This window comes from Lepidochelys kempii, chromosome 3, assembly GCF_965140265.1.
Source record: "Lepidochelys kempii isolate rLepKem1 chromosome 3, rLepKem1.hap2, whole genome shotgun sequence".
NCBI classification, from domain to species: Eukaryota; Metazoa; Chordata; order Testudines; family Cheloniidae; genus Lepidochelys; species Lepidochelys kempii.
Window position 1 is genome coordinate 50,449,412 of NC_133258.1, and position 26,645 is coordinate 50,476,056.

Here is a 26,645-nt window from a genome sequence, read left to right on the forward strand (position 1 = left end):
TTTGTATTGTAGTAGTGCCTTGGAGTCCCAGTCATGGGCCGAGACCCAATTGTGCAAGGCACTGTACAAACAAAAAAAGTTCCCCGCCCCAAAGAATTAATGTACTTATCTAAAACTACTTCCTGTGCCTCTCCAATAACCAGGGATACTGTACTGATATAATTTTCTGAGGCTGCCACAGAATTTCTGATCTGCTACACCGGAGGCCTTGCTGGAAAATTTAGACTTAACTTGTTCTGCCATACACCAGAGAAACTAGGGGCTTTTGTTACAGTAGCAAATTACCTGTGCTAACAAGCTGACAGGTGTTTTTGTAATTAGGAGTGGTACTGCCTCTATAAGGGTTGGTAAAGAAATAAGTAGATATAGTGAGAAAATGGAAATTTTTATTACTTCTAGAAGTCCAAGCCACATTGTGCTAGGTACTGTGCAGATGTAACTGAAAATACCTTAATTGTAAAGCCCTCATGTGTAAAGCTTTTCAGTCTTGCCATTATAATTGCATTAAAAGTCTCATGCACTGGGCAAAAGAATTATCTTAGAGCAAATATAATGATTCATTCTCTTTAAAAATAGAGCTTATTGAGTTCTTTAACTCAATAGGAGAGGCAAGGCAAGTTATCCTATTCTTGAAATATGTTCCTGGTGGAGCAATAATAGTTGTCTACCATATGGAATGTGTTTCAGAACATGCTGATGGTTCTCTCCTTTTTGACTCTGTGATGGAACCTGTTGCAAAATTCATCAAGTGATCCTTAACAGAATTGTTTGGCAGATAGATATTTGTTCTGTAGATAATATATGAAATCCATTAACCAGATTGGGACTGTGTGATTAAGAATGAAACAATAGAAAAATGCTACATCTCTTAGTTTGTCCTCTATCTATTTATATAGATAAACACACACATATACTCTGTGGAAAGGGGTAGCAAAATTTTCTTTACCTATTGAAAACTTAAAGTAGCATGTCCTGAAATGTGTGGAAAGGGACTTGCTTGTAATTTATTTTGATACATGGATATATGATAAGCAGTCATTGGCACGGCAGGTGAAGATTTGACACACTGTAGTGGGTATGTATTTCATGAAACTACTTGCCTTTCACAAAAGGGCCTTCCTTAAAATTACCTGTGAGCTGGAATTCTTTGTCCTATTTCAGTATTTCAGATTCCAAGCATTCACTTCCATATCACTTCTAATGTAGTGTAAGTATATTTAATATTACTGTTTTATAGACAATTGAAATGATTGAGAAAGAGCAGAGGGAAGTCGAAAGGCGACCAATAACAAAAATTACTCATAAAGGAGAAATAGAAATTGAGAGTGATGCTCCAATAAAAGAACAAGAAGTAGCTATGGAAATTCAGGTAAATAAGTGGGACTTTATTTTAATTCTAAGGGAAGGCTGATTTTGTTTTAAAAAAAAAAAAAAAAGGGGAGGGGGGAAGCAATATTTAATTATCGTGCATAAATAATACAAATGGTTTATATATCATTTTATTTTAAAAGTATAATAAAAATAAATAACTAAATTAAATTTTGTTCTTTATACACAGAGAGTTTTAGTAGTGGTTCAACTCCTAAATTTTAAGGGCTTTTTGTTGTGTTCTTTATCTTATGATCTCTGGCAACAGTCAGGTTTTAAATTGTACCTTAATTTATTACTGTGGCGAAATCATGAAATTTGATATCCTCACTTTTCTTAAAGCTTTTGAAATGCTTGTGGTATGTGTGCACGTGTGTGGTGTTTTGTTTTTTTTAAATAATAAACTGTAACCAAAGCAAACATCTCACTTGAGAAGAAGAAAGTGTTGAAAGTTTCCAAGTGGTTGACTCTGAGGTAATTGAAATAATATTACAATTAAGAATTTCTGATGGAGCATAAATGTTGTTGTTGTCTTCTCTTAACGGAAATTGATTGCTTTACCTTTCATAGGAACCTACTATGGTAAAGCTGGTAGAAAAGACAGAAGAGATTGAAAAAGATAAAGAAGTAGATGAATCTTCATTTCCAGACACAACAAGTCAACACAAAAATCATCTCTTTGATCTTAACTGTAAAATCTGCATAGGTAATTATAGTAAAAGCATATTAAAATTAACACTTACCACATAAGTAATGCTTTCCAAGCATAGATCTTAAAAGTAAAAAAAAAAACAAAAAAAAAACAGCTCCTATGCTGTTCATGGAGCACTGGTGTTAGCTACACCAGCATAGTTTGCTGATTCAGCAGACCTTGGTGTGTTGCTCATAAAGAAAGTTCACAGGCTTGGCTTGGTAACGAAGGCTTGGCCAGGTTTATTGTCAGCAAAACACAATATTAGCACCCTGTCCAGCAGGTCACAGGGACACTTAACACGTGTGCCCTTGGCAAGGTAACGTTACAGTCAACCTAGTGTTGTCTGCTACACTGGTACAAAGCTGCTCCTCCTCCTATGACTTCTCCTTTTATACATTCATGCAAACAAATTATCTATTACGTTCCATATGTTACTAGTGACCATCCTTGTATTTGTACACTATAGTTTGAACAAAACATCCTCATCTATTATCCTGTCATTCCTCCTTATTTTATGAGGAGTCTGAGTGTTCCTGTACCATCCTTGCAGGTCAGGAATGTGCTTACTTGGTTAGCTGGTATTCTGTCAAGTCCTGCATTAGTTCACCTCCTGACTTTGGTTAGTCATGGTCCAGCAAGGCCTACAGACAGTATGAAAGTTGATAGGGTGGCATGGTCAATGAAGGCGCTCCCATAGGAACAGTGCCTGTCTCATTGCTGCTCTAGCTTTCCTTTAGCTCATCCAGCTTCGATAGTGTTTGGAATCTATTCCATATTTTCAGATAAAGACCAATTCTTCATTAGTAGAAAATAATTTTTTTAATTCACTTTCTCAAGGTCGAATGGCACCACCTACTGATGACCTTTCTGCAAAAAATGTGAAAGTGTCTGTAGGAGTTGCACGTAAACAATCAGACAATGAAGCAGAAAACATAGCAGATGCACTTTCTGCAACGTCAAATATTTTAGCCTCAGAATTATTAGAAGATGATAAACAAGAATTGTCAAAGCCAGCATTCTCATCTATCCCAAGGTAACAATAAACTTCTTGTGATATCCATATTAAAAAAAACCTTATGATCTGTCAAGCTAAGATTAATGTAAGTAATATGATAAGTAAAAACATGAAATATGATGAATTATAAATAGAGAATGCTGTGTGACTAGTGGGGTGCACTCACCTCTCACAAGCACCCCCTAGTCAAGTGTGGGGGGGCCTTTACTTTCTCTCCCTGTGGCCCTCCTTGGGCTTAAGTCTTTAATTAGTCCTGTAGTCAATGATCTCAGCTCTGGTATTGAGCCATACTGCAGGGCTTCCCCTGGGAGGCAATGTCCTCACCCTATCTGGGCGGTTCAGGCCCCAGCTCTTCAGCTGGGCCACTAAAGAGTTTCCAGTTTCCCTTTTGGGGTGCCTCAAAATCCAGGCCACTTCCCCCAGTGGCTAGTGGGAGTGGGGGAGGTCCAAGCTCAGGCACCCTGTAGATAGCAGCCATCTGCTGTGTCCCTTTAAGCTGTGCCACTGCTCTAATTCCCCGGGCCACTTCCCTGCAGCCCTGCACCTTCTGCACCGTTACTTCAGGGCTTTGTCCTGATGGAGTCTCAGCCACCAGTCCAGAGCTCTTTCTTGTTCTCCCTGGCTTCTGTCAGAACTGTCCTGTCCAAGGTCCTGTAGCTCCCTCAGGCAGCCACACACTATTCATGCCCATCCAGCTCCAGCAGGGAAATGAACTCACTCTGGCCCTGCAGCTCTTCTTATATGAGCCTGCTGGACCCTGATTGGCTGCTCCCTGCAGCCCCTTTCTGATTGTCCGTGTCCCACATAGCCACTCTAGGCAGCTTGGAGGACCCTGTCCACTGCCCTTCTCTGGGGTGGCGTGTGGCAGGGCCAGGAGGCCTCTAGCAGGGGGCCTCAGAGGGTCTAGTATACCCCGTCACAGTGATCAAACTGTCTAACTGCTTCTTTAAGTAACTGGCTTTTTGTACCTCTTCTAGTGTAAAGTGGCATTACTTTGACAGACCAATTGCGGTTATAAAATATTTCAAAATAATAGGAAAAATGCAATTTTCCAAAAGTGGTGTTTGTTTCTTTAAGAATTTTCAATTAAATCTCCCCCTCCAGCCGTCAAAGAATCTAAACTTCAGTTTGCCATATTCTTTATCATTATTCATTAAATTGATCCACTGTACATTTTCTGATAATGGATGCGAAACGTGCCTATAAATGACATGGCAAAGTGTAAAGGTAAAGCTCTTTGTTAAAGATTGCATTGGTTTTGATATATAAAGCTAAATATGACTTGGTTTCTACTTTTGATGTATAAAGCTAAATACGGGAATTCTAGCTGTCCTGGAGACAGTTCCTCCCCTCTCCTGCCCCCGGTCCCCCATCATGTCTGTCTCTCTCTCTCCTGACAGTAATGATCAGCTGGGGACTCTCTTGTTGAAAGTCCCTAATCGAGAGGATCTGGGGGTGCCCATTGACCCTAGGATTCATATAAATCTCTCCTAATCAAATAAAGCCTAAGTGTGTTGATATTTTTGAGTGCATTCATTCAGGGCCTAATTTTCAGAAATGCTGATTCCCTGAAGCTCTAGTTGATGTTAAGGGGTTTTGAGGACGCTCAGCACCTTTGAAAATCAGGCCCTCAGGATTTTGTTTGATTGAGATTAGTTTGTGGGATTTGAGATTCTATTCTTTACAGATTTCTTCATAGTTAGCATTGTCTGATTAGTTTACTTTAACTTTATGTGGCTGTTTATAATTCATGCATTTGTGCATAGTTGAGGTTGTACATTTTTTGTTAGGCATGGACTATCTGTAAAACATGATATGCTCTTTCGTATAAATAAAACATTGCATAGGTTGCAGTGATTACAAACCTTAACTCCATCCTTACATTTTCTCATTGGAAAATAATGCATTGTTCAGTTCACCAGTGCAGGGATGCCTAAAAGACATGTATGTTGATGTTGCTGAGGTTGGAATTAAGATTATGTTCTAGTGCAGTGGTGTGAATTGTGTTACTGTACATGTTGGGCATGCATATAATTTAATGGGGGTGGAGTTGGTCAGCAAAAGTGATGAAAGTGATGTGTAGGTAGGAGAACTATGAGAGGACAGAGTCATGGAAGCTAAGGAAGGACAAGATTTCAAGAAAAAGAATATGGTCAGCTGCATCAAAAGTGGCTGACCAGGTCAAGGAGAATGAGGATGGAGTACTGGTTCTGAAATTTGGATATGAAGAGGTCATTAATAGACTTTGGTGAGAGTGGAAATCAAAGTATAGAGGATCTGGGATGAAATTGGAGGAGGAGAACTTCAGACCATGATTGTAATTAGCACATTCAGTGATCTTAGAGATAGAAGGGAGAGGGTACAGTAGTTAGAGAGACAAATGAGGTCAAGGGTGGGCTTTTTTTAAGATGGGAGAGACTGAAGCAGGTTAGCCTTATGAGGGAAAGGAGCCAGAGGAGAGTGACCGTTTAAGGAGAATAGAAGGGATGAGAGAGGTGGTGAGAGAGATCAGGAGATGGGTTGGTCATTGGGGCAAGTGGAGTGGTTAGAGGAGGAGAGCAAGGAAACTTGCAGCTAAGGAGTTGGTGGGTTATAAATGTGGAATTTGAAGTCACTGGGGATCAGTGTAGGAAATTGTGTGGAGAGAAGGTGAGAGCCAGGAGTTGAAATCAGAGTGGAAGGCTGAACAGGAGGATTTGGGCTGATAGGAATTGACAGCAACATGGAGAGGAGAGGAGTCAGTGCTCTTCAAAAGATGAGGCCATGAGAAGTGACAGGAGGGGGTGGCGTTGGAAGTGACAGGCCTGGGAGAGGAAAAGCTAAACGCCCCCACCACCGTCAGATTCAGGGAGGAAAATGTGAGACGATAGGCTTCTGTGAGAGAGGGCAGCTGCAAAGGTCGAGTCAGATGAAGGGATCAAGGTTTCTTTGAGCTAGAAGTGGAAGGGAGCAATATATTAATAGATGGTTTTGATTGTGGATGGCTCTGATCTTTTTAAAGATGGAGCGGGCGCCCCAGAGAAAGTGAGAGAAGGGAGTGGGGAACAAAGGGGATGTGTGTGAGGTTAGGAATGGTGACATGAGAGGGGTGGGGCTGGTTGTGGGATGCGGAGGTGGTGGAAATAAAGAGAGGCTGGAAGTTGAGCAAATGTCATCAGAAATAAAGAGGAGGGTGTGGATGTGGGATCTTTGTGTGTGTTGGGGTGGAGATTGGGATGGAGAAGGAGAAGAGCAAGTAGAGCTGATGAAAACTGTAGAGGGGAGAGGATACCAGGATGGGGACATGGAGTCAGTGGAGAGAAGGGAGGGGGAAGGACAGATGTTGTGATGCAGAAGAGGGGTGTGGTGATAACAGTGGGGAGTGGCAGATGGACAAGGTTTAAAAAAATAAGTTTGAAAAACCTGTAAAGGTACACTTGTAGCTCTCTCTGCAAAATATCTTTTCAATCTGGAGAAATTGAGTAGCCTTAGAAGAGAGACTGGCAAAATAATGTACTATGTTACCTGCCAGCCCTTCATGTAATTTTTAGAAACTGTGCTGGAAGCTCAGATATCTGGCTGTCTGCCCCTTTCCCTTATGATCAACTACACAAGTCCCTCAACAAAATAACTAACCAAAAATGCAATACCCTGCAATAGACTTAATGACCCTTCTAACCCTATGATTCTAATGATGCTCCAGAACTTACTTCAATATAGTTACTTTTAGTGAGGTGGATTTCAAGTGTTGCACAAATTTTCCTGATCACATATATTTATAAGTCTAATCATTATTTTTTTTTAACCCCTGTTTTCTTTAGATCAGAGACACCTGGTACTGTTGAAAGTGAAACTCTATTTCTGGCTCGACTGAACTTCATCTGGAAAGGTTTTATCAATATGCCTTCTGTAGCAAAGTTTGTTATCAAGGCCTACCCAGTCTCTGGCTCTTTTGAGTATTTAACTGAGGTACTGTATGTTTGTTCAAATATTTATATTTACCATGAAGAATGAAAATTTAATGTATTTATTCATTTGCTTTGTCACTTATTTGGGATCAAATAAAGCGATCATAGTTGTACTGAGCTGAAAAGTGAAGTATGATCATTATGTTAAATACTGTACTAGCAGGTTGACTTAGATTAGCATTTATTTATTTAACAGTAAGTATACTTAAGCTTGCCTCAAAGGATCCCATGGTTTACCAAGATGTAAGCTTTTTTTGGAGTGTTTCAGGGCACTCCTCTCCTATTTTGTGTTTCTTGAAATACGTTTCCAAATACAGGGGTAGTCATAAAACCAACCAAAGCAAGTGAACCCAAATAATGAGAGGATTGAGGAATCAACTAGACATGTTTGCTAACCATACATTTGTTTTTCCTTAAATTTTAAACTTATGTGAACTGTCTATTAAAATGATTGCCATACCAATCTGAGCAATAACACTTCCGGGGCTGCTCTTGAGAAGATTAAACTATCCTTACCTTGCATTGTTGCCCTTTCTTCTTCTCCATAACGTTCATCACTCTCTCTGTAGAGTGCAGGAGAGAGGCAAGACAAAACTGCAAAAAGAAAAGGAGTACTTGTGACACCTTAGAGACTAACAAATTTATTTGAGCATAAGCTTTCATGAGCTACAGCTCACTTCATCGGATGCATGCAGTGGAAAATACAGTGGGGAGATTTTATATACACAGAGAATATGAAACAATGGGTGTTACAATGCATATTGTAATGAGAGTGATCAGGTAAGGTGAGCTATTACCAGCAGGAGAGGAAAAAAAAAAAAACCTTTTGTAGTGATGATCAAGGTGGGCCATTTCCAGCAGTTGACAAGAACGTCTGAGGAAGAGTTTCGGGGGGGCGGGAATAAACATGGGGAAATAGTTTTACTTTGTGTAAGGACACAGTCTTTATTCAAGCCTAAATTAATGGTGTCCAGTTTGCAAATTAATTCCAATTCAGCAGTCTCTCATTGGAGTCTGTTTTTGAAGTTTTTTTGTTGAAGAATTGCCACTTTTAGGTCTCTAATCGAGTGACCAGAGAGATTGAAGTGTTCTCCGACTGGTTTTTTGAATGTTATAATTCTTGATGTCTGATTTGTGTCCATTGGTGGGATGATCAACCTCAGCCCGGACCAGTCCACACAAGAGATCCACTTCCTGGACACTACAGTGCTAATAAGTGATGGTCACATAAACACCACCCTATACCGGACACCTACTGACCGCTATACTTACGTACATGCCTCCAGCTTTCTTCCAGACCACACCACACGATCCACAATCTACAGCCAAGCTCTAAGATACAACCACATTTGCTCCAACCCCCAACCTGAAGCAAATACTCACCAGCAACCACACAACAAAAACACTAACCCAGGAACATATCCTTGCAACAAAGCCCGTTGCCAACTGTGTCCACATATCTATTCAGGGGACATCATCATAGGGCCTAATCACATCAGCCACACTATCAGAGGCTCATTCACCTGCACATCTAGCAATGTGATATATGCCATCATGTGCCAGCAATGCCCCTCTGCCATGTACATTGGTCAAACTGGACAGTCTCTACTTAAAAGAAAAAATGGACACAAATCAGATGTCAAGAATTATAACATTCAAAAACCAGTCAGAGAACACTTCAGTCTCTCTGGTCACTCGATTAGAGACCTAAAAGTGGCAATTCTTCAACAAAAAAACTTCAAAAACAGACTCCAATGAGAGACTGCTGAATTGGAATTAATTTGCAAACTGGAAACCATTAATTGAGGCTTGAATAAAGACTGTGTCCTTACACAAAGTAAAACTATTTCCCCATGTTTATTCCGCCCCCCCCCCCCCCCCGCCCCCGGAAACTCTTCCTCAGACGTTCTTGTCAACTGCTGGAAATGGCCCACCTTGATCATCACTACAAAAGTTTTTGTTTTTTTTTTCCTCTCCTGCTGGTAATAGCTCATCTTACCTGATCACTCTCGTTACAGTGTGTAGGGTAACACCCATTGTTTCATGTTCTCTGTGTAGATAAAATCTCCCTACTGTATTTTCCACTGCATGCATCCGATGAAGTGACCTGTAGCTATTTGTACTGTGGTATTTGTTTTTATAATGTTAATCATGATATGCTGCATGTGTATAATATTTCACTGTAAAATTGATAACAGCTTTACAAGGTCAACAAATATTTTTGGTATGAATGTGGTAAAACAGATTTTCTTCACTGCTGGTTGCCTTCCCCACCACAGTGCTGAACTTTTGTATACAAGATTATAAAAAGCTTGCATTATATGTAAAACTGTGTGTGATTATATAATTAAGACTGTAGTACCAGCACATAGTACTGCTCCACATGCACTTAGTAGTAGCATGAAGAGTAAGCATTCAACTTTAACCTTAGCATTTCCTGACTTGAGTGTTTATTTTTGCAATCTTAATGTATGGGTTTTTGTGACTGTTTGCATTGGTGATAAATAGTGACATACATTAGATCTGCAACTATAATAAAACATTAATTACAGAATCCAATCTCCAGATGATGTAACTAACATCAATCCATGGTACAAGGTAGTCACTTGTCACTATAAACACAGATAAAAGTGTTATTTATCTGATAAGTAGGGCTGTCAAGGGATTACAAAAATTGTAGAATTATGTACAAAAACTGCATTCAAAAAATAAAACAAGGTAAAATTTTAGAGCCTGCAAGTTCACTCAGTCCTACTTCTTGTTCAGCCAATCGCTCAGACAAACAAGGTTGTTTACATTTTTAGGAGATAATGCTGCCTGCTTCTTGTTTACAATGTCACCTGAAACTGAAAACAGGCATTCTCATGGCACTGTCGTAGCCAGCGTCGCAAGATATTTACGTGCCAGATGTGCTGAAGATTCATATGTCTCTTCATGCTTCAACCACCATTCCAGGGAACAGGCGTCCATGCTGATGACAGGCTCTGCTCAATAACAATCCAAAGCAGTGCGGACCGACGCATGTTCATTTTCATTGTCTGAGTCAGATGCCACCAGCAGAAGGTTGATTTTCTTTTTTGGTGGTTCAGGTTCTGTAGTTTCCGCATCGGAGTGTTGCTCTTGAGACTTCTGAAAGCATGCTCCACACTTCGTCCCTCTCATATTTTGAAAGGCACTTCAGATTCTTAAACCTTGAGTCGAGTGCTGTAGCTATCTTTAGAAATCTCATATTGGTACCTTCTTTGTGTTTTGTCAAATCTGTAGTGAAATTGTTCTTAGAATAAACAACATGTTCTGGGTCATCATTTGAGACTGCTTATAACATGCAATATATGGCAGAATGCAGGTAAAACAGCAGGGGACATACAATTCTCCCCCCAGGAGTTCAGTCACAAATTTAATGAATGCATTATTTTTTTAACGAGCGCCATCAGCATGGAAGCATGTCCTTTGGAATGGTGGCCGAATTATGAAGGGGCAGACAAATGTTTAGCATATCTGGCATGTAAATACTTTGCAATGCTGGCTACAAAAGTGCCATGCAAATGCCTGTTCTCACTTTTCTGGTGACATTGTAAATAAGAAGAGGACAGCATTATCACCTGTAAATGTAAACAAGCTTGTTTGTCTTAGCAATTGGCTGAACAAGAAGTAGTACTGAGTGGACTTGTAGGCTCTGACATTTTACATTGTTTTGTTTTTGAGTGCAGTTACGTAACAAAAAAAAATACATTTGTAAGTTGCACTTTTATGACAGAGATTGCACTACAGTACTTGTATGAGGTGAATTGAAAAATATTTTCTTTTGTTTCATTTTTACAGTGCAAATATTTATGATCAAAAATAATATACACTTTGATTTGAATTACAACACAATACAATATATATGAAAATGTAGAAAAACATCCAAAATATTTAATAAATTTTAATTGGTAGTCTATTATTTAACAGTGTGATTAAAACTGTAATTAATTTTTTTGAATTAATCGCATGAGTTAACTGCAATTAATCCACAGCCTTGTTGAAAATCTTTTATTTATACCTGTTGTTAGTGATGTATAATTACAGGTGTAGAAGTGTGCAAGAGGTACTGTGCATTCTGTTACACATTATTGGTTTTATATTGAAAAACCCAACTCCATAGTTTAATCCAAACTAGTTTGTTTCCCTGAAGTGGCATAACTTCTGATGATAAACTAATCATATGTAATATAAGCATTGAGGAGTTAAGTTCCTTTATTATTTTGAAATCTATTTCAGTAGCCACAGTGGGTTCAAATTGTATATCTGCTTTTTTGACAGGACTTGCCAGATAGTATCCAAGTAGGTGGCAGGATATCACCTCACACTGTTTGGGAGTATGTAGAAAAAATAAAAGCTTCAGGGACCAAGGTAAGGAAGAAACTTATACTTTAAATTAGAAGACTTTAACTGTCTGTCTGCTGCCAATGTTGTGTATATATGTTTTCAGACAGTTCTCTGTTGAAAATAGTATGACTTACGTATCAGTTTTTGGTGTGTACATAAGGCTGCTATCCTCTCATTGCCCAAATCCCTCTTGAAGACCAATTTCTACTGTGATGCTTAAATGTAAATAATCCAATTTGAGGGTAGTTGATATTTTTGTTGGGACCTGGGTTTTGGAGTTGATAGCATATTTTATCCCTCCTTCCTACTGTTCGTTTGTAGCTTGTCACTCCTCTCTTCCCCTCTCTCCAGTTTTCACCCAGCTGAAGTCAATACAGACATTAATCAGGCAGTTCTGATTTGCCCTTGTGTGTGAGAAGAGACAAGGAGTTCCTCCCTCTCCTTCCCCTTCACCATACCTGGTGTTAGGGTTCTTGCCTTTCCACTGTAGCAACTAATGATATATCTTAAACACCAAAAGCGGTGCAGAATACAGATTCCTTAGGAGTGTTGGTAGAATAAAATTTGAAATGTTCCAAATTTGGCATGCCTTCTGAAAAAGCTGGTATACAAGAATCTGCAGGCAGAGAAAATATTTTAATTTTTTGTCATGTACAGTCAGTAATTTTTTTTTTCTGGAAGCTTCTCATTGTGTTTTCTCTTAATGCTTCAGAGAGACTTTCTTCTGCTGTCTCCTACTCTTCTCTATTTTGTTATCTCTTCCTTTTTCTAGTCAGTTATTTCCCCTTTTCTGTGGATTATATACTTACTTGAAGACCAATCACTATTAAAATTTACTTTAAAAAACACAATTTGTAAATACTTCGCACTACCTTTTTTCCTTTTTTAAACAGGAAATTTGTGTAGTTCGCTTCACCCCGGTAACTGAAGAGGATCAGATTTCCTATGCTTTGCTGTTCGCATACTTCAGCAGCAGGAAGCGTTATGGTGTAGCTGCCAATAACATGAAGCAAGTGAAGGATTTGTATCTTATCCCTTTAGGTGCCTCAGACAAAATTCCACATCATCTTGTACCTTTTGATGGACCTGGTAAGTACAATACACAGCTTGGAAATTTACATATAGTGGCACCTCCCCCATGAGTGAAATACAAAATGTACCTGAAAATTAAAGTTTAACGTTTAACATCAGTGTTTTTGAGCAAATTGAGTATTGCACATCTTATTCAAATAAGGCATTATTGATTGTCCTGGTGTTATGAGAATCTTCTGTAACAGATTGGAAACCAGTTTCCAACCCAAACAATTATTTGGATTTATGTGTTTTAAATATTTAATCCAAAAAAAAGTCTTCTGATTAATGTTTAACCCACACTGCCATGTGGCAGGGGATAGAGGGAAAGGTGAGAGAAAGTCTGATATTTAGTACAGCTCAGTGAATAGAGTGGTGCAGGTGACTTCTGAAAGAGGTTTATTCACATTCACTCTGAACCCCATGTTTGTGTTACATTTTAATATATAATTTTTACAGCACCCAAAATGTACTTGGTATGTAACGTACTAATGACAAGACAGTCATTGCCCTCAAAACCTTACAAACTAAAAAGATAAGGGAAGATTAAAAATAGATAGATTGGATAGAGAAGGGTTTCACAAATGCAAGATCTTGAAATTACTTAGTTTTTCTACACGCTCTCTTTGGTTCTTAAAATTTTAATTTTATTCACAAATATTTGGGGGTGACTTTTTTCTCTTTCTGGTTGATGTGTGAGGCAGAAATACAGAGGAGTGAGGAAAGTGGGAGTTGGTGGAGTTTCAGAGAGTACCCGAGATAGGATGATGAGAATTAGAGGAAGTTAAACCTGAATGGTAGGAAAGGTCAAAGGGATTGAATGTGTAGATGAGAGAGAGAGAGAGGATGAAGACAAGGAACTGGAGGCCAGAAGCAGTATGCATAGTGTACGTTGAGACCTGCACACAAAAGTTGCTCCAGAATAACTAAACATAGTTTTTAATTACTTAAATAAACTGGTGCAAACCTCTATATGGACAATCTTAAATCAGTTTACTCCAGGCCTATATAGGTTTAGATTAAATTAGCGTGGTTGTGGAGTTTTACGCCAATTTAACTAAGGGCTTTGTCTCCACAAGGACATCCAGGAAAAGTAATCTAAATTAACTTTGGATGTGAATTAGGCTAAACCTAATTAAGACCGCTTAAATTCTGAATGAGTGTGTTAACAGGTTTAATGTGATTTAAATAATCTTCAAATTAACATATTTTGCCAATTTAGATTTATTTTCGTGGATATTGTCATGTATATAAACCCTAAAATTGAGTCAAAAACCCTTTTTAATTAAACCAGGGCTAGTTTCTTGTTTAGACAAAGACTTTAGGTGAGGGAAGTGCAGCTTGAAGTGAACCCCATAATGTGTAGGCATTGTGAAGTTATGTCTCTGGTTCCTTGGTCCTGCTGTGGGCCAGCAGTAGTGAGAGTCTGGGGCAGCTCTTATAGATACTGAGGGTTCTGGATTGTGGGGAAAAAACTCACCTATGTGTGCACTTTTGGTGCCTTCGTCTACTGCAGTGGTGTCTGTTGAAAGCCTTGTTGAAAGTCCCTGGGTAAAGATAAAATGGGTAAAAAACAAGGGTGATGTCAGGGTAGAAGAAGAGGTGGATGAGGCTTTTTAAAAACAAACAAACAAACAAACAAAAAACCCTAACAAAATCATCCAAATTACAGGACTTGATGGTGATGTGGGACTTCAGCTATCCAGACATCTTTTGGGAAAATAACACAGCAGGGCACAGATTATCCAATAAATTCTTGGAATATATTGGAGATATTTTTATATTTCAGAAGGCGGAGAAAGCTACTAGGGGAGAGGTTGTTCCAGATTTGATTTTGACAAATAGGGAGGAACTGGGTTGAGAATTTGAAGGTGGAAGGCATCTTGGATGAAAGTGATCATGAAATGGTAGAATTCATGATTCTAAGGAATGGTAGGAGGGAAAACAGCACAATAAAGACAATGGATTTAAAGAAAGCAGCCTTCAGCAAACTCAGAGAGTTGGTAGGTAAGATCCCATGGGAAGGAGGTCTAAGGGGAAAAACAGTTCAAGAGAGTTGACAGTTGTTCACAGAGACATTTATTAAGGGCACAAGAGCAAACTATCCCATTGCGTACGAAAGATAGGAAGTATGGCAAGAGACCACTGTGGCTTAACCAGGAGATCTTCAATGATCTGAAGCTCAATAAGAGTCCTACAAAAAGTGGAAACTAGGCTAAATTACAACGGATGAATAGAAACAAAACAACACAAGCATGTAGGGACAAAATTAGAGAGGCCAAGGCACAAAATGAGATTAAACTAACTAGAGACGTAAAGGGTAACATGAAAACATTAGAAGCAAGAGGAAGACCAAGGACAGGGTAGGCCCATTATTCAATGTGGGGGAGGAAAACAATAACAGAAAATGTGGAAATGGCAGAAGTGCTAAATGACTTTTTTGTTTGTTTTCACCAAAAAGGTTAGTAGTGTTTGGACATCTAATATAGTGAACGCCAGTGAAAATAAGGTAGGATCTAAGGCTAAAATAGGGGAAGAACAAGTTAAAAATTACTTAGATAAGTGTCTTCAAGTTGGCAGGGCCTGATGAAATACATCTTAGACTACTCAAGTTGCTGACTGAGGAGATATGAGCCATTAGTGATTATCTTTGAAAATGTGATAGATTCCAGAGGACTGTAAAAGGGAAAATATAGTGCCAATCTATAAAAAGAGAAATAAGGACAACCCAGGAAATTACAGACTAGTCAGCTTAACTTCAGTACCCGGAAAGGTAATGGAGCAAATAATTAAGCATTGTGCAAACACCTAGAAGATAATAAGGTGATGGGTAACAATCAGCATGGATTTGTCAAGAATAAATCGTGTCATACCGACCTAGTAGCTTTCTTTGATAGTGTAACAAGCCTTGTGGATAGGGGGAAAGCGATAGATGTGGTCTATCTTGTCTTTAGTAAGGCTTTTGATACAGTCTCGCATGCCCTTCTCATAAACAAACTAGGGAAATACAACCTAGATGGAACTACTACAAGGTGGGTGCATAGCTGGTTGGAAAACTGTTCCTAGAGAATTATCATCAGTGGTTCACAGTCCAGCTGGAAGGGCATATTGAGTGGGGTCCTGCAGAAATCAGTCCTGGATTCTGTTCTGTTTAATAGCTTCATCAACTATTTAGATAACGGCAGAGAGAGTATGCGTATAAAGTTTGGGGATGATACCAAGCTAGGAGAGGTTGCAAGTGCTTTGAGGGATAGGATTCAAATTCAAAGTGGTCTGGACAAACTGGAGAAATGGTCTGAAGTAAATAGGATGAAATTTAATAAGGACAAATGCAAAGTACTGCACCTAGAAAGGAACGATCAGGTGTGCACACGTAAAATGGGAAATGACTGCCTAGGAAGGAGTACTGCAGAAAGTGATCCTGGGGTCACAGTGGATCACAAGCTAATTGAGAGTCAACAGTGTAACACTGTTGCAAAAAAAAGCAAACATAATTCTGGGGAGTATTAGCAGGAGTGTTGTAAGCATGATGTGATAAGTAATTCTTCTGCTCTGCTCTGTGCTGATAAGGCCTCACCGGGAGTATTGTGTCCAGTTCTGGGCACCACATTTTAGGAAATATATGAACACATTGGAGAAAGTCCAGAGGAGAGCAACAAAAATGATTAAAGATCTAGAAAACATGACCTATGAGGAAAGATTGAAAAAAGTGGGTTTGTTTAGTCTGGAGAAGAGAAGACTGAGTGGGGATATAAGTTTTCAAGTACATAAAAGGTTTTTACAAGGAGGAGGGAGAAACTTTTTTTTGTTTAACCTCTGAGGATAGGACAAGAAGCAATGGGCTTAAATTGCAGCAAGGGAGGTTTAGGTCGGACATTAGGAAAAACTTGCTACCTATCAAGGTAGTTAAGCACTGGAATAAATTGCCTAGGGAAGTTATGGAATCACAGTCATTGGAGATTTTTAAGAGCAGGTTAGACAAACACCTGTCAGGGAAGGTCTAGATCAGTGCTTCTCAAGCTATCTGATGTGGGGGACCGGCAGTTTTTTTTTCCAATGTGCGCACAGACTGGCAGCCGATGGCTTGTGGACTGGTACTTAGTCCTGCCGTGAGTGCAGGGCACTGAACTAAAAGACCTCTTGAGGTCCATTATAGTCCTACGATTCTCTGTTCCCTTCTGGGGCATTTGGGGAAACGATAGTTGGGTGTAGAATGTTCAGTAGAACAGCAGGCACGCTTCCCTTTAAGGTCTGTTGGTTTCATTTCTTTATTCTGGAAGTTAATATTGTGAATCCCTGCACATACAAAAATCAGAATAAACCTCAATTGAATCATTATTATTTAAGTGAAACTTGAGAAATTCTATGCTAAAAAAAAATCACAGCACTTGTATACATGAATATTAGTTACAGAATGACAAGCTGTATACTTAGATTTTGCATTCCAAGTCAGGCATTTGAAATTTTTACTTATTTACATAGTAGCAAGGTTTAGCCAACCTAAATATACATACTGTACTTATATTCTTTATGGTAAGACTTTTTAGTGTAGATTGGTATTTTTAGGTTGAACAACCTTGACATTTGCCCTGTGAAAAATTATGTATTTCTCATGCTGTTTTTACATTCAGGTTTTTTCTTAATGAAAACACTGATGCTCCAACCATACCTGCTTTTGCTTGGCCATCTTGATTATGCTGAAGCTCTGGAAAGGGGCATTTGTGCCACCAAAGGATTACCTCTACTTTAAGTTGGGGGAAAACCCAAGTAACTAGTTAGGTGGCTTTTATATCCCCTTTCTGCTGTAGTGGTGCTGGGTATCTAGCCCAAGATATTTGAGTGTTGTTCATTTTTATTTTAAAAGCATTTCCCTGGGCTAAATTCATTTAAATATGAGGGCAAGAGATTGCCCTTGTTTGTGTTTTGATTGTGGATGGCCATTACCTATATTTAAGCCAGTCCTTCTGGATATCAAGATTACTTATGCTCATTTTAGGATATTTTAAAATGTCCTAAATTAAACCCTTTGCTACATTTTAATATGGTGCATTGTTCTGCAGAGTTCATGGTTAGCTTGCATTCTCATTGCCCATATGTTTGACTCAGATCGCTAAAAGGAGACCCCCATTTTTAAGGGAACCTAAGTTTTCCCAAACAAACTACCTGATGGGCAGAATTTGCCTCCTATGAGGCAATGGCATGAAAATGAGGTGCACTGGTTGAGCAGCTGTCTGGTTGCCTTATGCCTTTGAAACACACAGTACCTTTAGACGCTGGAGAGAGCATACTGGGAAGCAGTCCTTGCTACGTCTTTGAAGAAGTGTAACTAATTTTTCACATAGAACAGTTCTCTTGGGTGAGGGGAGCTGATGGGGGCCCAAAGAATATTATAGACATATGATAGGTTATTCTTTTATTAAAATGATTGTCTCCAGATAAATGTATTTCATTTATTAATTGCTTTTATGATTTTATGCAGGGATTGAAATACATCGACCAAATCTGTTGTTGGGTTTGATAATTCGCCAAAAAATGAAGAGACAGATTAGTGCTAGCACTAGCCTTGTGGATGAAATTTCTGAAAGTGCCCCGAGTAACTTGCCACCAGAAAAAAAAAGCAAACCGAGCAAACCTGATGTCTCTAGTACTGAAGTAGTAGTAGAAGAAGAGGAGGAAGAAAATGATTTTTTTAATTCCTTCACAACTGTGTTACATAAGCAGAGAAATAAGCCTCAACAATCTAATACAGAAGAAATACCAGCGGTTATTGAACCTGTAGTAGAAAGCATCAAACATGAGCCACCAAAGCCACTGAGATTTCTTCCTGGAGTTCTCGTTGGATGGGAAAATCAGTCTTCTACTCTTGAGCTAGCAAATAAACCACTGCCTGTAGATGATATTCTTCAAAGTCTTTTGGGTACTACAGGACAGATATATGAGCACCATCAGTCAGTGGTGGACCAGTGTGCTAGTCAAGAAATACCTTTATTTGCTGAACAAACAAGCTTAAAAGAAGAAAAAATGAATGTTGCTGAAGTAACTGCTGATGAAGCTATAGAAACTAAGACTAGACTAGATGATTCACAAGAATCCACTGATGTTACAGTAACAGTGGATATGCCAGTTGCAGGGACCTCATGTTCTGCAGGAACTGTAGGAACTCTGATAAGTCTAAGTCTTAAGGGAAAACCACCAGATGTTTCTACAGAAGCATTTTTAGCAAACTTATCTGTTCAATCACAGAGCAAGGAAACTGAGGAGTGTAAAGAAAATGATCCAAAGTGGCAGCTGTATGACACAGAGAATGTTTTGCAAGAAAGCAAAAGGACCACAGAGTCTAGCTTCTCTTCTTCCTCATCAAATGCAGGTAAAGGAAGTGGTGATAACAATGTTAACATAGGTTCTGCTGAAGGTATGACTTCTAATACTTCCAAATCTCCACAGTTTATTAATCTTAAAAGGGACCCAAGACAAGCAGCTGGACGAAGCCAACAGATTAATGCTTCAGACAATAAGGAGGGGGACACTAACAGAAATGAAGAAAGACAAAATATACAATCAGACATCTCTGGAAGTGAGCAAATGGAGATGGAGAATAAACAGTCAGGAGAAAAGAGCTTAAACGTGTATCAAAGTGGTGGTCAGACATCTGAGATGCAGTGTACCTCAGCTCCAGCTAAAACAGATAATGTATGTGCTTCACAAATGGAAGAAACAAAACACTTGCAGGAAGATACACCAATGAAAAATATTGAAACAGTGCACTCATTTAGAAGAGGACCAGCAACAACCTCATCTCATTTTGAAAAAGAAAATTCTTCTCATTCTGAATTCACTTCCAAAGTCCCCAGCCCAGTTATGAGTGGAAATTTCTCACCAGTTAGACCTCAGCAGCACAATTTTCAGCATCTTAAATCTAATCTACCTGGATTTCAGTTTCAAACACTTTCACCTCCTAACTTCCCCCCTCAGAACAGCCCCATGTTTGGATTTCCTCCTCATCTACCACCTCCACTTCTTCCTCCTCCAGGTTTTGGTTTCGCTCAAAATCCTATGATGCCATGGCCACCTGTTGTTCATTTGTCAGGTCAGCCACCGCATTATGTTGGACCCATTGTTCAAGGGCCATCGCTGGCTCATAAACAATCAAGATTTCCAGGGCCAGAAAACTTTTATCAGAGTAAAGACAGTAAGAGACCAGAAAGACGCCATAGTGACCCTTGGGGCAGACAAGAACAACATTTAGAGAGAGGATTCAGTAGGGGAAAAAGCGATCAGCATAGACAGAGGTTTTATAGTGAATCCCATCACCAAAAGAAAGACAGACATGAAAAAGAGTGGAACAGTGAAAAATACTGGGAACAGGATTCTGAAAGGAATAGACGGAAAGACCGAAACCAGGAAAAAGAGAGAGAGAAAAAAAGCAGAGAGGAAGGACATAGAGACAAAGAGAGGTTACGACTTTCACACAGTGATAGGGGATCTGATGGAAAATCCTCTAGGGAGAGTAGAAATCCAGAAAAAAAGATAGATAAACCTAAAAGTGAAGAACAGTCTCATGAAAAGGATAAAGAGAGGGAGAAAAGTAGGGAGAAACATAGAGAACGAGAAAGTGAAAAGAACAGAGACAGACATCACAAAGACAGGGACCACAATGACAGAGCTAAAAGCAAAAGGTAAAAAGAGCAGGCAATCTTTCAAAATCCTATTTAAATAACTGTTAGTTGTGTCCTAAAGTTTTGTAAAAATGCCTGCTAGGATTGTGCCATCTTTTTTTATTCATTGTTGGTGTTTTGCAAAAACAAGTCTGTGTTTTGGTACAAAGCTGTGTACCAATACTCATCTTCTTTTACATTATACCAACTAACCCTAGAAATAGGAATTTAATATTTTTCAGAATTTTACATTGCTGTATATTCAAAATTTTAAAGATTTCTTTTATTAATATGCAATAAAGTCTTAGAAATTTCTTAGTTGATGAAGTTGGCTTTAGTCAAGTATGCATTATAGTTGCTGCCTTTGGTAATTTGTGCTCTCTTCTGTTTTAAGATGCTCCAGTAAATTTTAAAAATGAATTTCACATAATAGCCTTGTTTTTAAATTGCACTGTTTTTGAGGACTGTAGCAGAATCTTAGTATCCCTCATACATTACAACACAAAATACAACATATGTTGAGTGGTGTGAAGTTTTTTTTATTGATTCAATAATACAATAAAAGAATTCAGCAGTATTTCCAGTAGTTATCAAGTATTTCCCAAGCATCCGAAGCAGTTTGTGACCAGAAATTAGAAGGCTGAGCTGTCCAAATGTTATTGCTTTAAACTGCACTTGTTTTAATAAGAAAAAAATTTAAACTATATTCTTTAAACTATGATTTACTAGTCAGTTAATTTTCCCATAATTTTTCATGCTTCAAAAACTTGAATACCTAAGCTTGTACATTATCTTGTGTTTTGCTATCCTTTTTACTGTAAAATGTAAATATTTTAAGGGATATTTTGATTCTAAAAATGATAAAACTTTCTCACATACTTTGTGTGTTTGATTTCATAGGTATGAAGCAGTAGACTAAACCAGTATAACAAACAAGATGTAGAATGACTCTTGTAGCTTTGCTTTACACTTCATGACTAGTGATTTTTTTTGGGAGGGGGAGAATCATGTCAGGGCTTTTAATAAACAGAGCAGTTCAGATTTTATGGTGACTGGCATCCACGGATACTTTTTTTAAAACCAAAATATTACTGTCTGTTATACTTTCTAAAAAAAAAAAAAAAATACAGTACGTTGCTCATTTTGTTGAATCTGCTTTTGAAAAACAAATACTCTACCATTACATTATTCTGTCCATCACACTATTTTGCAGTATTTGGTCTAATTATTTTTACTTAAGAATATTGTGTATAAAGAAATTTGAATACATTGCCTTACCTATGAACACAGCTTTTTGCACTTTGGTGTAGAATAAGCCTCTTCTTTCCAATAACAGATATGTGATTAAAAGACCATAATAATTAACTTTTTAAATTGGTCATATATTTAAAAGTAGCTTCCTATTTGCAGACATTGCACATAGCTTTACAGCCAAATTAAATAAGGTTAAAATTAAAAATGTTTTATACCAAATAAAGGTGGTTGTAGCTTTTATTGTATTATTCCTAGGCCAATAGCTCTGAAGATTCACTGAAATAATTTCTCAACTAAATTAGGAACTGAAAGCCATATCTAAAACCTTAATTTAAAAATCATACATGGCCTATGGTCTACAGGACTCAAACCGTTCTGTTCAAAATTGGTTTAATAATTGAAGTGGTGGTTGGGCTATTAATTCCATGGGTGGTAATAAATTGCAAGCATTGTAGTGTTGCTTAGCATTTCAGCAAATTGGGTTCTCTCGGCCAAGAAATCTAAGTTTAAATATCCCTTTCCTTTGGAGGTCTATGTGCATAATACCATTCCTTTTTATTCATTTTTGAAGTAGGTAATGTTTTGTGCGTGTTAGATTTATATTCTAATTTAAAGTGGTGACTTTGCTTATGGGGTTAAGATTTAAATAATTTCAGTATCTGTCCTAGACTTCTGCTGTATTGGCTTTCTTTTAATCTGCCCATTAGTAGTGTCCTTCCCAATCTGCTGGTACTAACAAGCCACCTCATAATCTGTTTGTATCATAAAAATAACTCAGTACCAGTGAAACTGAACTGCTACCCTTAAAAAATTAGCATGCCTGATTATGTTAAGGTGGTTTGCTTGAAAAGGTAATTTGTGGACATGATAGCTTGGCCCACGCTGCATCACGTTTTCAAAAACTTGCTGAGTGGATGTAGCGTAACAGTGGTGTCCAATGTGTCACTCTCAATTGTGGCTTTCAAAGACACCTGTGTTAACATAGGTTCATTTTTAGTTGATGGCGACTGGGAAATCTGTTTCCAGACTCCTGCCCTTCAGTTACTAAACTGAAGTGTTTGAATAAGTCTGATCACTATAGAGCAATAGTATAGGGTGCTGCCTCCCCGGTTTGCCTGTCATATTCTCCCCTGTAGCCATGGGAGTAGCTTGGAGTGCTGTGAGAAGCTGCTAACTGTTCCCCTGCTGCATCACATTGTGGGAGAAGGGGAGAGGGTGACTGGTTACTCCATTATGTGGCTAGCTGCTAGGCTGTGGGAGACTTGGGGGAAGAAAGCAGGATAGATGGCTCCCTTCCCCTCCCACCAAGAGGTAGCCTGGGAAAGGGGAAAGAGGAAAAGCTGAGAACCAATGACCTCCCTAATATACCTGTTACACCTCCCTGCTTCTTGGCCCCAGTTATACTAGTAGGCTTCTTTAACTTGCTAAATGGCAACAGTCCATTAGGGGGGTAGCTGGAAAGCAATATTCTTCAGCTACTCTTCTCTCTGTTACTGATATGTCTACTGGGAAGAGGGAGGTATAGGAACCTCTGTGCTCATTGAGGACAACCTCACACTGGAGAAATCCCCAGCAAAGGACTTGTGGGCAGTTTCCGCTCCCTTTGCATTTCCTGAGCATCATAAAGAAGTGGAACAAGCAAGTGTCTGTCCCACAGTATTGACTGTTGACCCTTAATATTTAAGAAATAGTTTGATGAATAGGTGAGACATTACTGCTTTATATGTATCCTGAAATGGGCCTGGAAATTTGACACGTCACTGGGTACTTCAAATAGATTTAAATGATTTATATTGTCGTCTTAGCAGACATCCAGCCTTTTACTTATGATTCTTGGTGAGTGGCTGGTTTTGTATCTTGAAATAAATCCATGTAATTTCTCTTCTCTGCAGTTGAGTACACTGTATGTGTGTATATGTATGTGTATATATAGTTAATTCCTAGTATGAGAAGAGAACTTGATCTTGAGCTGTAATAAAAGGGAAGAAGGTAGAAATCACCATTTTTGTTTTGATGTAAACATTTTATTTATACAGTAAATTAATAGCAATCAATTGAAATTAAAAATTTAAATGGCATTGTAAGCCATATCATAACTGAGCACATTAACATAACACAAATATCTGTTTTATTTCTTATTGATTAAAGTACTGATCACTAAAGTAATAACTAGGCATTTGCAAAATGAATTAAGCTTGTTTACTTTGCGTAAAAGGACTTTATGGTTGAGGTTTTAAGCTGACACAAGGATTGAACTTCAGTGGGAGATCTGTGGCTATATCCCCTAGACATCTTGGAAAATCTCAACTTCCACTGAAGGAAAATTCCAGTGTTTTCCTATGAAACACTATATGTGCGTGAAGTTATTCTACAAAGACTGATTTTTTCATGCTTTACAGGCCATTTGTAAGAAAAACTAAGCCTCTGAGAAACTTTTTGGTATTAAAATAAATGGGAAAAGTACTGGATTTTGGATGACAGTAGACGACAGATTTGTGTGTGTGCAAATAAAACTTAGGCAAATGTAGTTAATTTTTTGTATACTATTGCCAGTTGATTTTCAGGAATTCCAGGTAAAACTAGGTAACCTGTACTCTATCACTCTCCCTGAGAACTGGTTTCTGATGTCTGCCTTTCTATTTCTGTTCTAATATAGTATACTTGAGAATGCTGGGCTAAAGAAGCTGGAAAGGAGGCCATAATTTAAACATTTCTCAGGGCTTTTATTCTCGTAAACTATCACGTTCAGAGTACAAAACTCTCAGGCAAAATAAATCTATAAAATCAAAGTTTCCTGTTTTCAAAACAGTATCTAGAAATGAGATTAGTAGCATGAATAAATTGAACCATTTTTCATCTGTGCTATTCACCCAACCATATAAAAAGTTAGGTAGTTTATAGTAGCAAGCAAGTAGTTACAGCATGTGCGTAATAACTACTAAGCATGTTACTAAAAAGGAGTCTTGTTCTAATACTACTAGCCAATAGACAGAGTGGAGCATCAGCCTACTCATTTGTTCATGTGGGTTTTTTCAATTAATCCCATCTCCATCATAAACATTGTAGCCTTCTGCCTTAATTAATTGGATTGTTTTAGAATCTTGAAAGAGTACAACATCTTTAATTTTACCAAATAGCTGCTGAGTAAAAAGCCCTGAAGTGACTATGTTTACTTTTCTGCCAAGTTCAAACCCACCAAAATAGCAAATGCCTCCATAGTTTAGAGCAATGTATTTTCTTTGTGGATCAATATCTTCAAAGAGAACCAGATATTCATCAAGGTACACTTTAATAGAAGTCTGGTTTTGAGCTATGGTGATAAAATGCCATCGCTTGCAACAAAGGGAATGTTTACTGTGGATTAAAGGGACAGAGATTCTTTCTCCAAGATTAACCACAACTTTCAAGGTCCCATTAGTAAGACCAACTGCAAGGAAATCATTGTCTTCATCTTCAGCTTTTCCCATCCATAAAATTAAGCCTTCACTCTGACTGGTAGTAAAATTTAGAGAGACACTGGTAAATCTGAGGTCTCTCTTTCCATAATGAGGATCCATGTATTTGATGTATGAATTACCTGCAAATTTTGCAGTAGAAAATGAGATTTCATTGTCACAGTATCTACCTGACCATCCTAGTGTACATGCACAACTGTATGAAAATAAAATGGGATCAGGAATACAAAGAGCCTGGTGCAGACACATATTATGTGAACAGTAAACCGATTGTTCACATATTTTCCCTGTCCAGGGTTGTGGACAAAAGCAAGAAAAGCCTGAGTTTTGAACTTGACATTTACCATTATGTTTGCATACTGTATAACCGCAAACAGTTCCATCACAGTCACCTACATTGGAACCATCTTTAGGGTCTGCTTCAGTGAGTTTTAGTTCTCTGTGGTTTATAATAATTTCTCGTATACACCCACTGAAACCTATGGGTTCATTCTCTGTTGCCATTGAATTGACAAGATTTAAGGATGACACTCCTCCAACATAGAAATCTGTGTTTATGTCGAGGGCAGTCATTCCGGCACTGGCTTTCTGCGTAATGTTGATGCCATCCAGATCCAGGTAACCTTCATTATCTACTCTTCCAGCTTTAAGGAAATGCCATGTACTTCCATTTGTACACACGTTTTGAAGAGACTGTAAGATGACTATCTTGTCACCAAGGCTGTAGCGTAGCTGTACAAATCCATTTACTAAGGATATACATAGGAAGTCACCTGTGGAAATAGAAAAGGAGGACTTGTGGCACCTTAGAGACTAACCAATTTATTTGAGCATAAGCTTTCATGAGCTACAGCTCACTTCATCGGATGCATACTGTGGAAAGTGTAGAAGATCTTTTTATACACACAAAGCATGAAAAAATACCTCCCCCCACCCCACTCTCCTGCTGGTAATAGCTTATCTAAAGTGACCACTCTCCTTACAATGTGTATGATAATCAAGGTGGGCCATTTCCAGCACAAATCCAGGGTTTAACAAGAACGTGGGGGGGGGGGGGGGGAGGTAGGAAAAAACAAGGGGAAATAGGTTAACTTGCATAATGACTTAGCCTAAGTTAGGCTTGAATAGAGACTGAGAGTGGGTCATAGAGTTAAGGTGTCCTGACACTTCATTTTAATACCCTCTTTTCAGTTGCTTGTAACTTTACTATTCCAACTGAAATTTACCATTTACTTTACCATTCAAACCATTCCAGCTGAAATTTTCCATGTTGGGTGTGTGCCTCAGTCAGTAATTTTTTTAAAAAATATGTATTTCAGCTGTTTCTCAGAACGAGATTAGGGGGTGTGTGAGGGGAGAACATGGGCAGGAATTGAGGTGGGGGACGAGAAGAAATAACAGCACTGTTTTTATAAGTCTGCAGCAAATGAGGCAGAGTTTCATTGCCTCAGTCATGGAATAGTTCATATAGCTGGGAATGTGCAGGACATGTCCTACAAGTTCAGTTTGGGAGAGAGGCGAATTACTTTACCTACCATGTACAAAAATAGAATGATCTGTTTAAACCTAATGGTTCTTTGTATGTTGTTTGATACCAGTCTCACCAAATCTTTCCCATGAACACACTATTTTAAATCAAATTTGAGAATATGGCTTTATAGTTTATTTTTATTTACTGGACCTGTTACCTTGTACAAATTGTACCATGCAAATACCCTCTCATCTTTGGGTTGAACTAAGTGGAATACACATTTTGAAAAGCCGTACATCAAAATTGCACAATAATATAGGAAACAAAAGTACAACACCAGGATGTGC

The 26,645-nt window shown here is 38.4% G+C and overlaps 1 protein-coding gene across 5 annotated transcripts in view; it reads left to right on the forward strand.

Annotated features, from left to right (window-relative positions):
* Positions 1 to 23,352, forward strand: part of PHF3 (PHD finger protein 3) — an 80,457-nt gene extending 57,105 nt beyond the window's left edge. For all 5 annotated transcript variants that reach the window (XM_073336349.1, XM_073336350.1, XM_073336353.1 and 2 more), the window contains 7 exons: positions 1,238 to 1,369; positions 1,939 to 2,074; positions 2,900 to 3,095; positions 6,878 to 7,025; positions 11,327 to 11,416; positions 12,286 to 12,481; positions 17,943 to 23,352. In XM_073336349.1, coding sequence (XP_073192450.1) covers positions 1,238 to 1,369; positions 1,939 to 2,074; positions 2,900 to 3,095; positions 6,878 to 7,025; positions 11,327 to 11,416; positions 12,286 to 12,481; positions 17,943 to 20,143 — 3,099 coding nt within the window. In that variant the 3' untranslated portion in view covers positions 20,144 to 23,352. The remainder of the gene's footprint in view (positions 1 to 1,237; positions 1,370 to 1,938; positions 2,075 to 2,899; positions 3,096 to 6,877; positions 7,026 to 11,326; positions 11,417 to 12,285; positions 12,482 to 17,942) is intronic.
* The last annotated feature ends 3,293 nt before the right edge of the window (positions 23,353 to 26,645 follow it).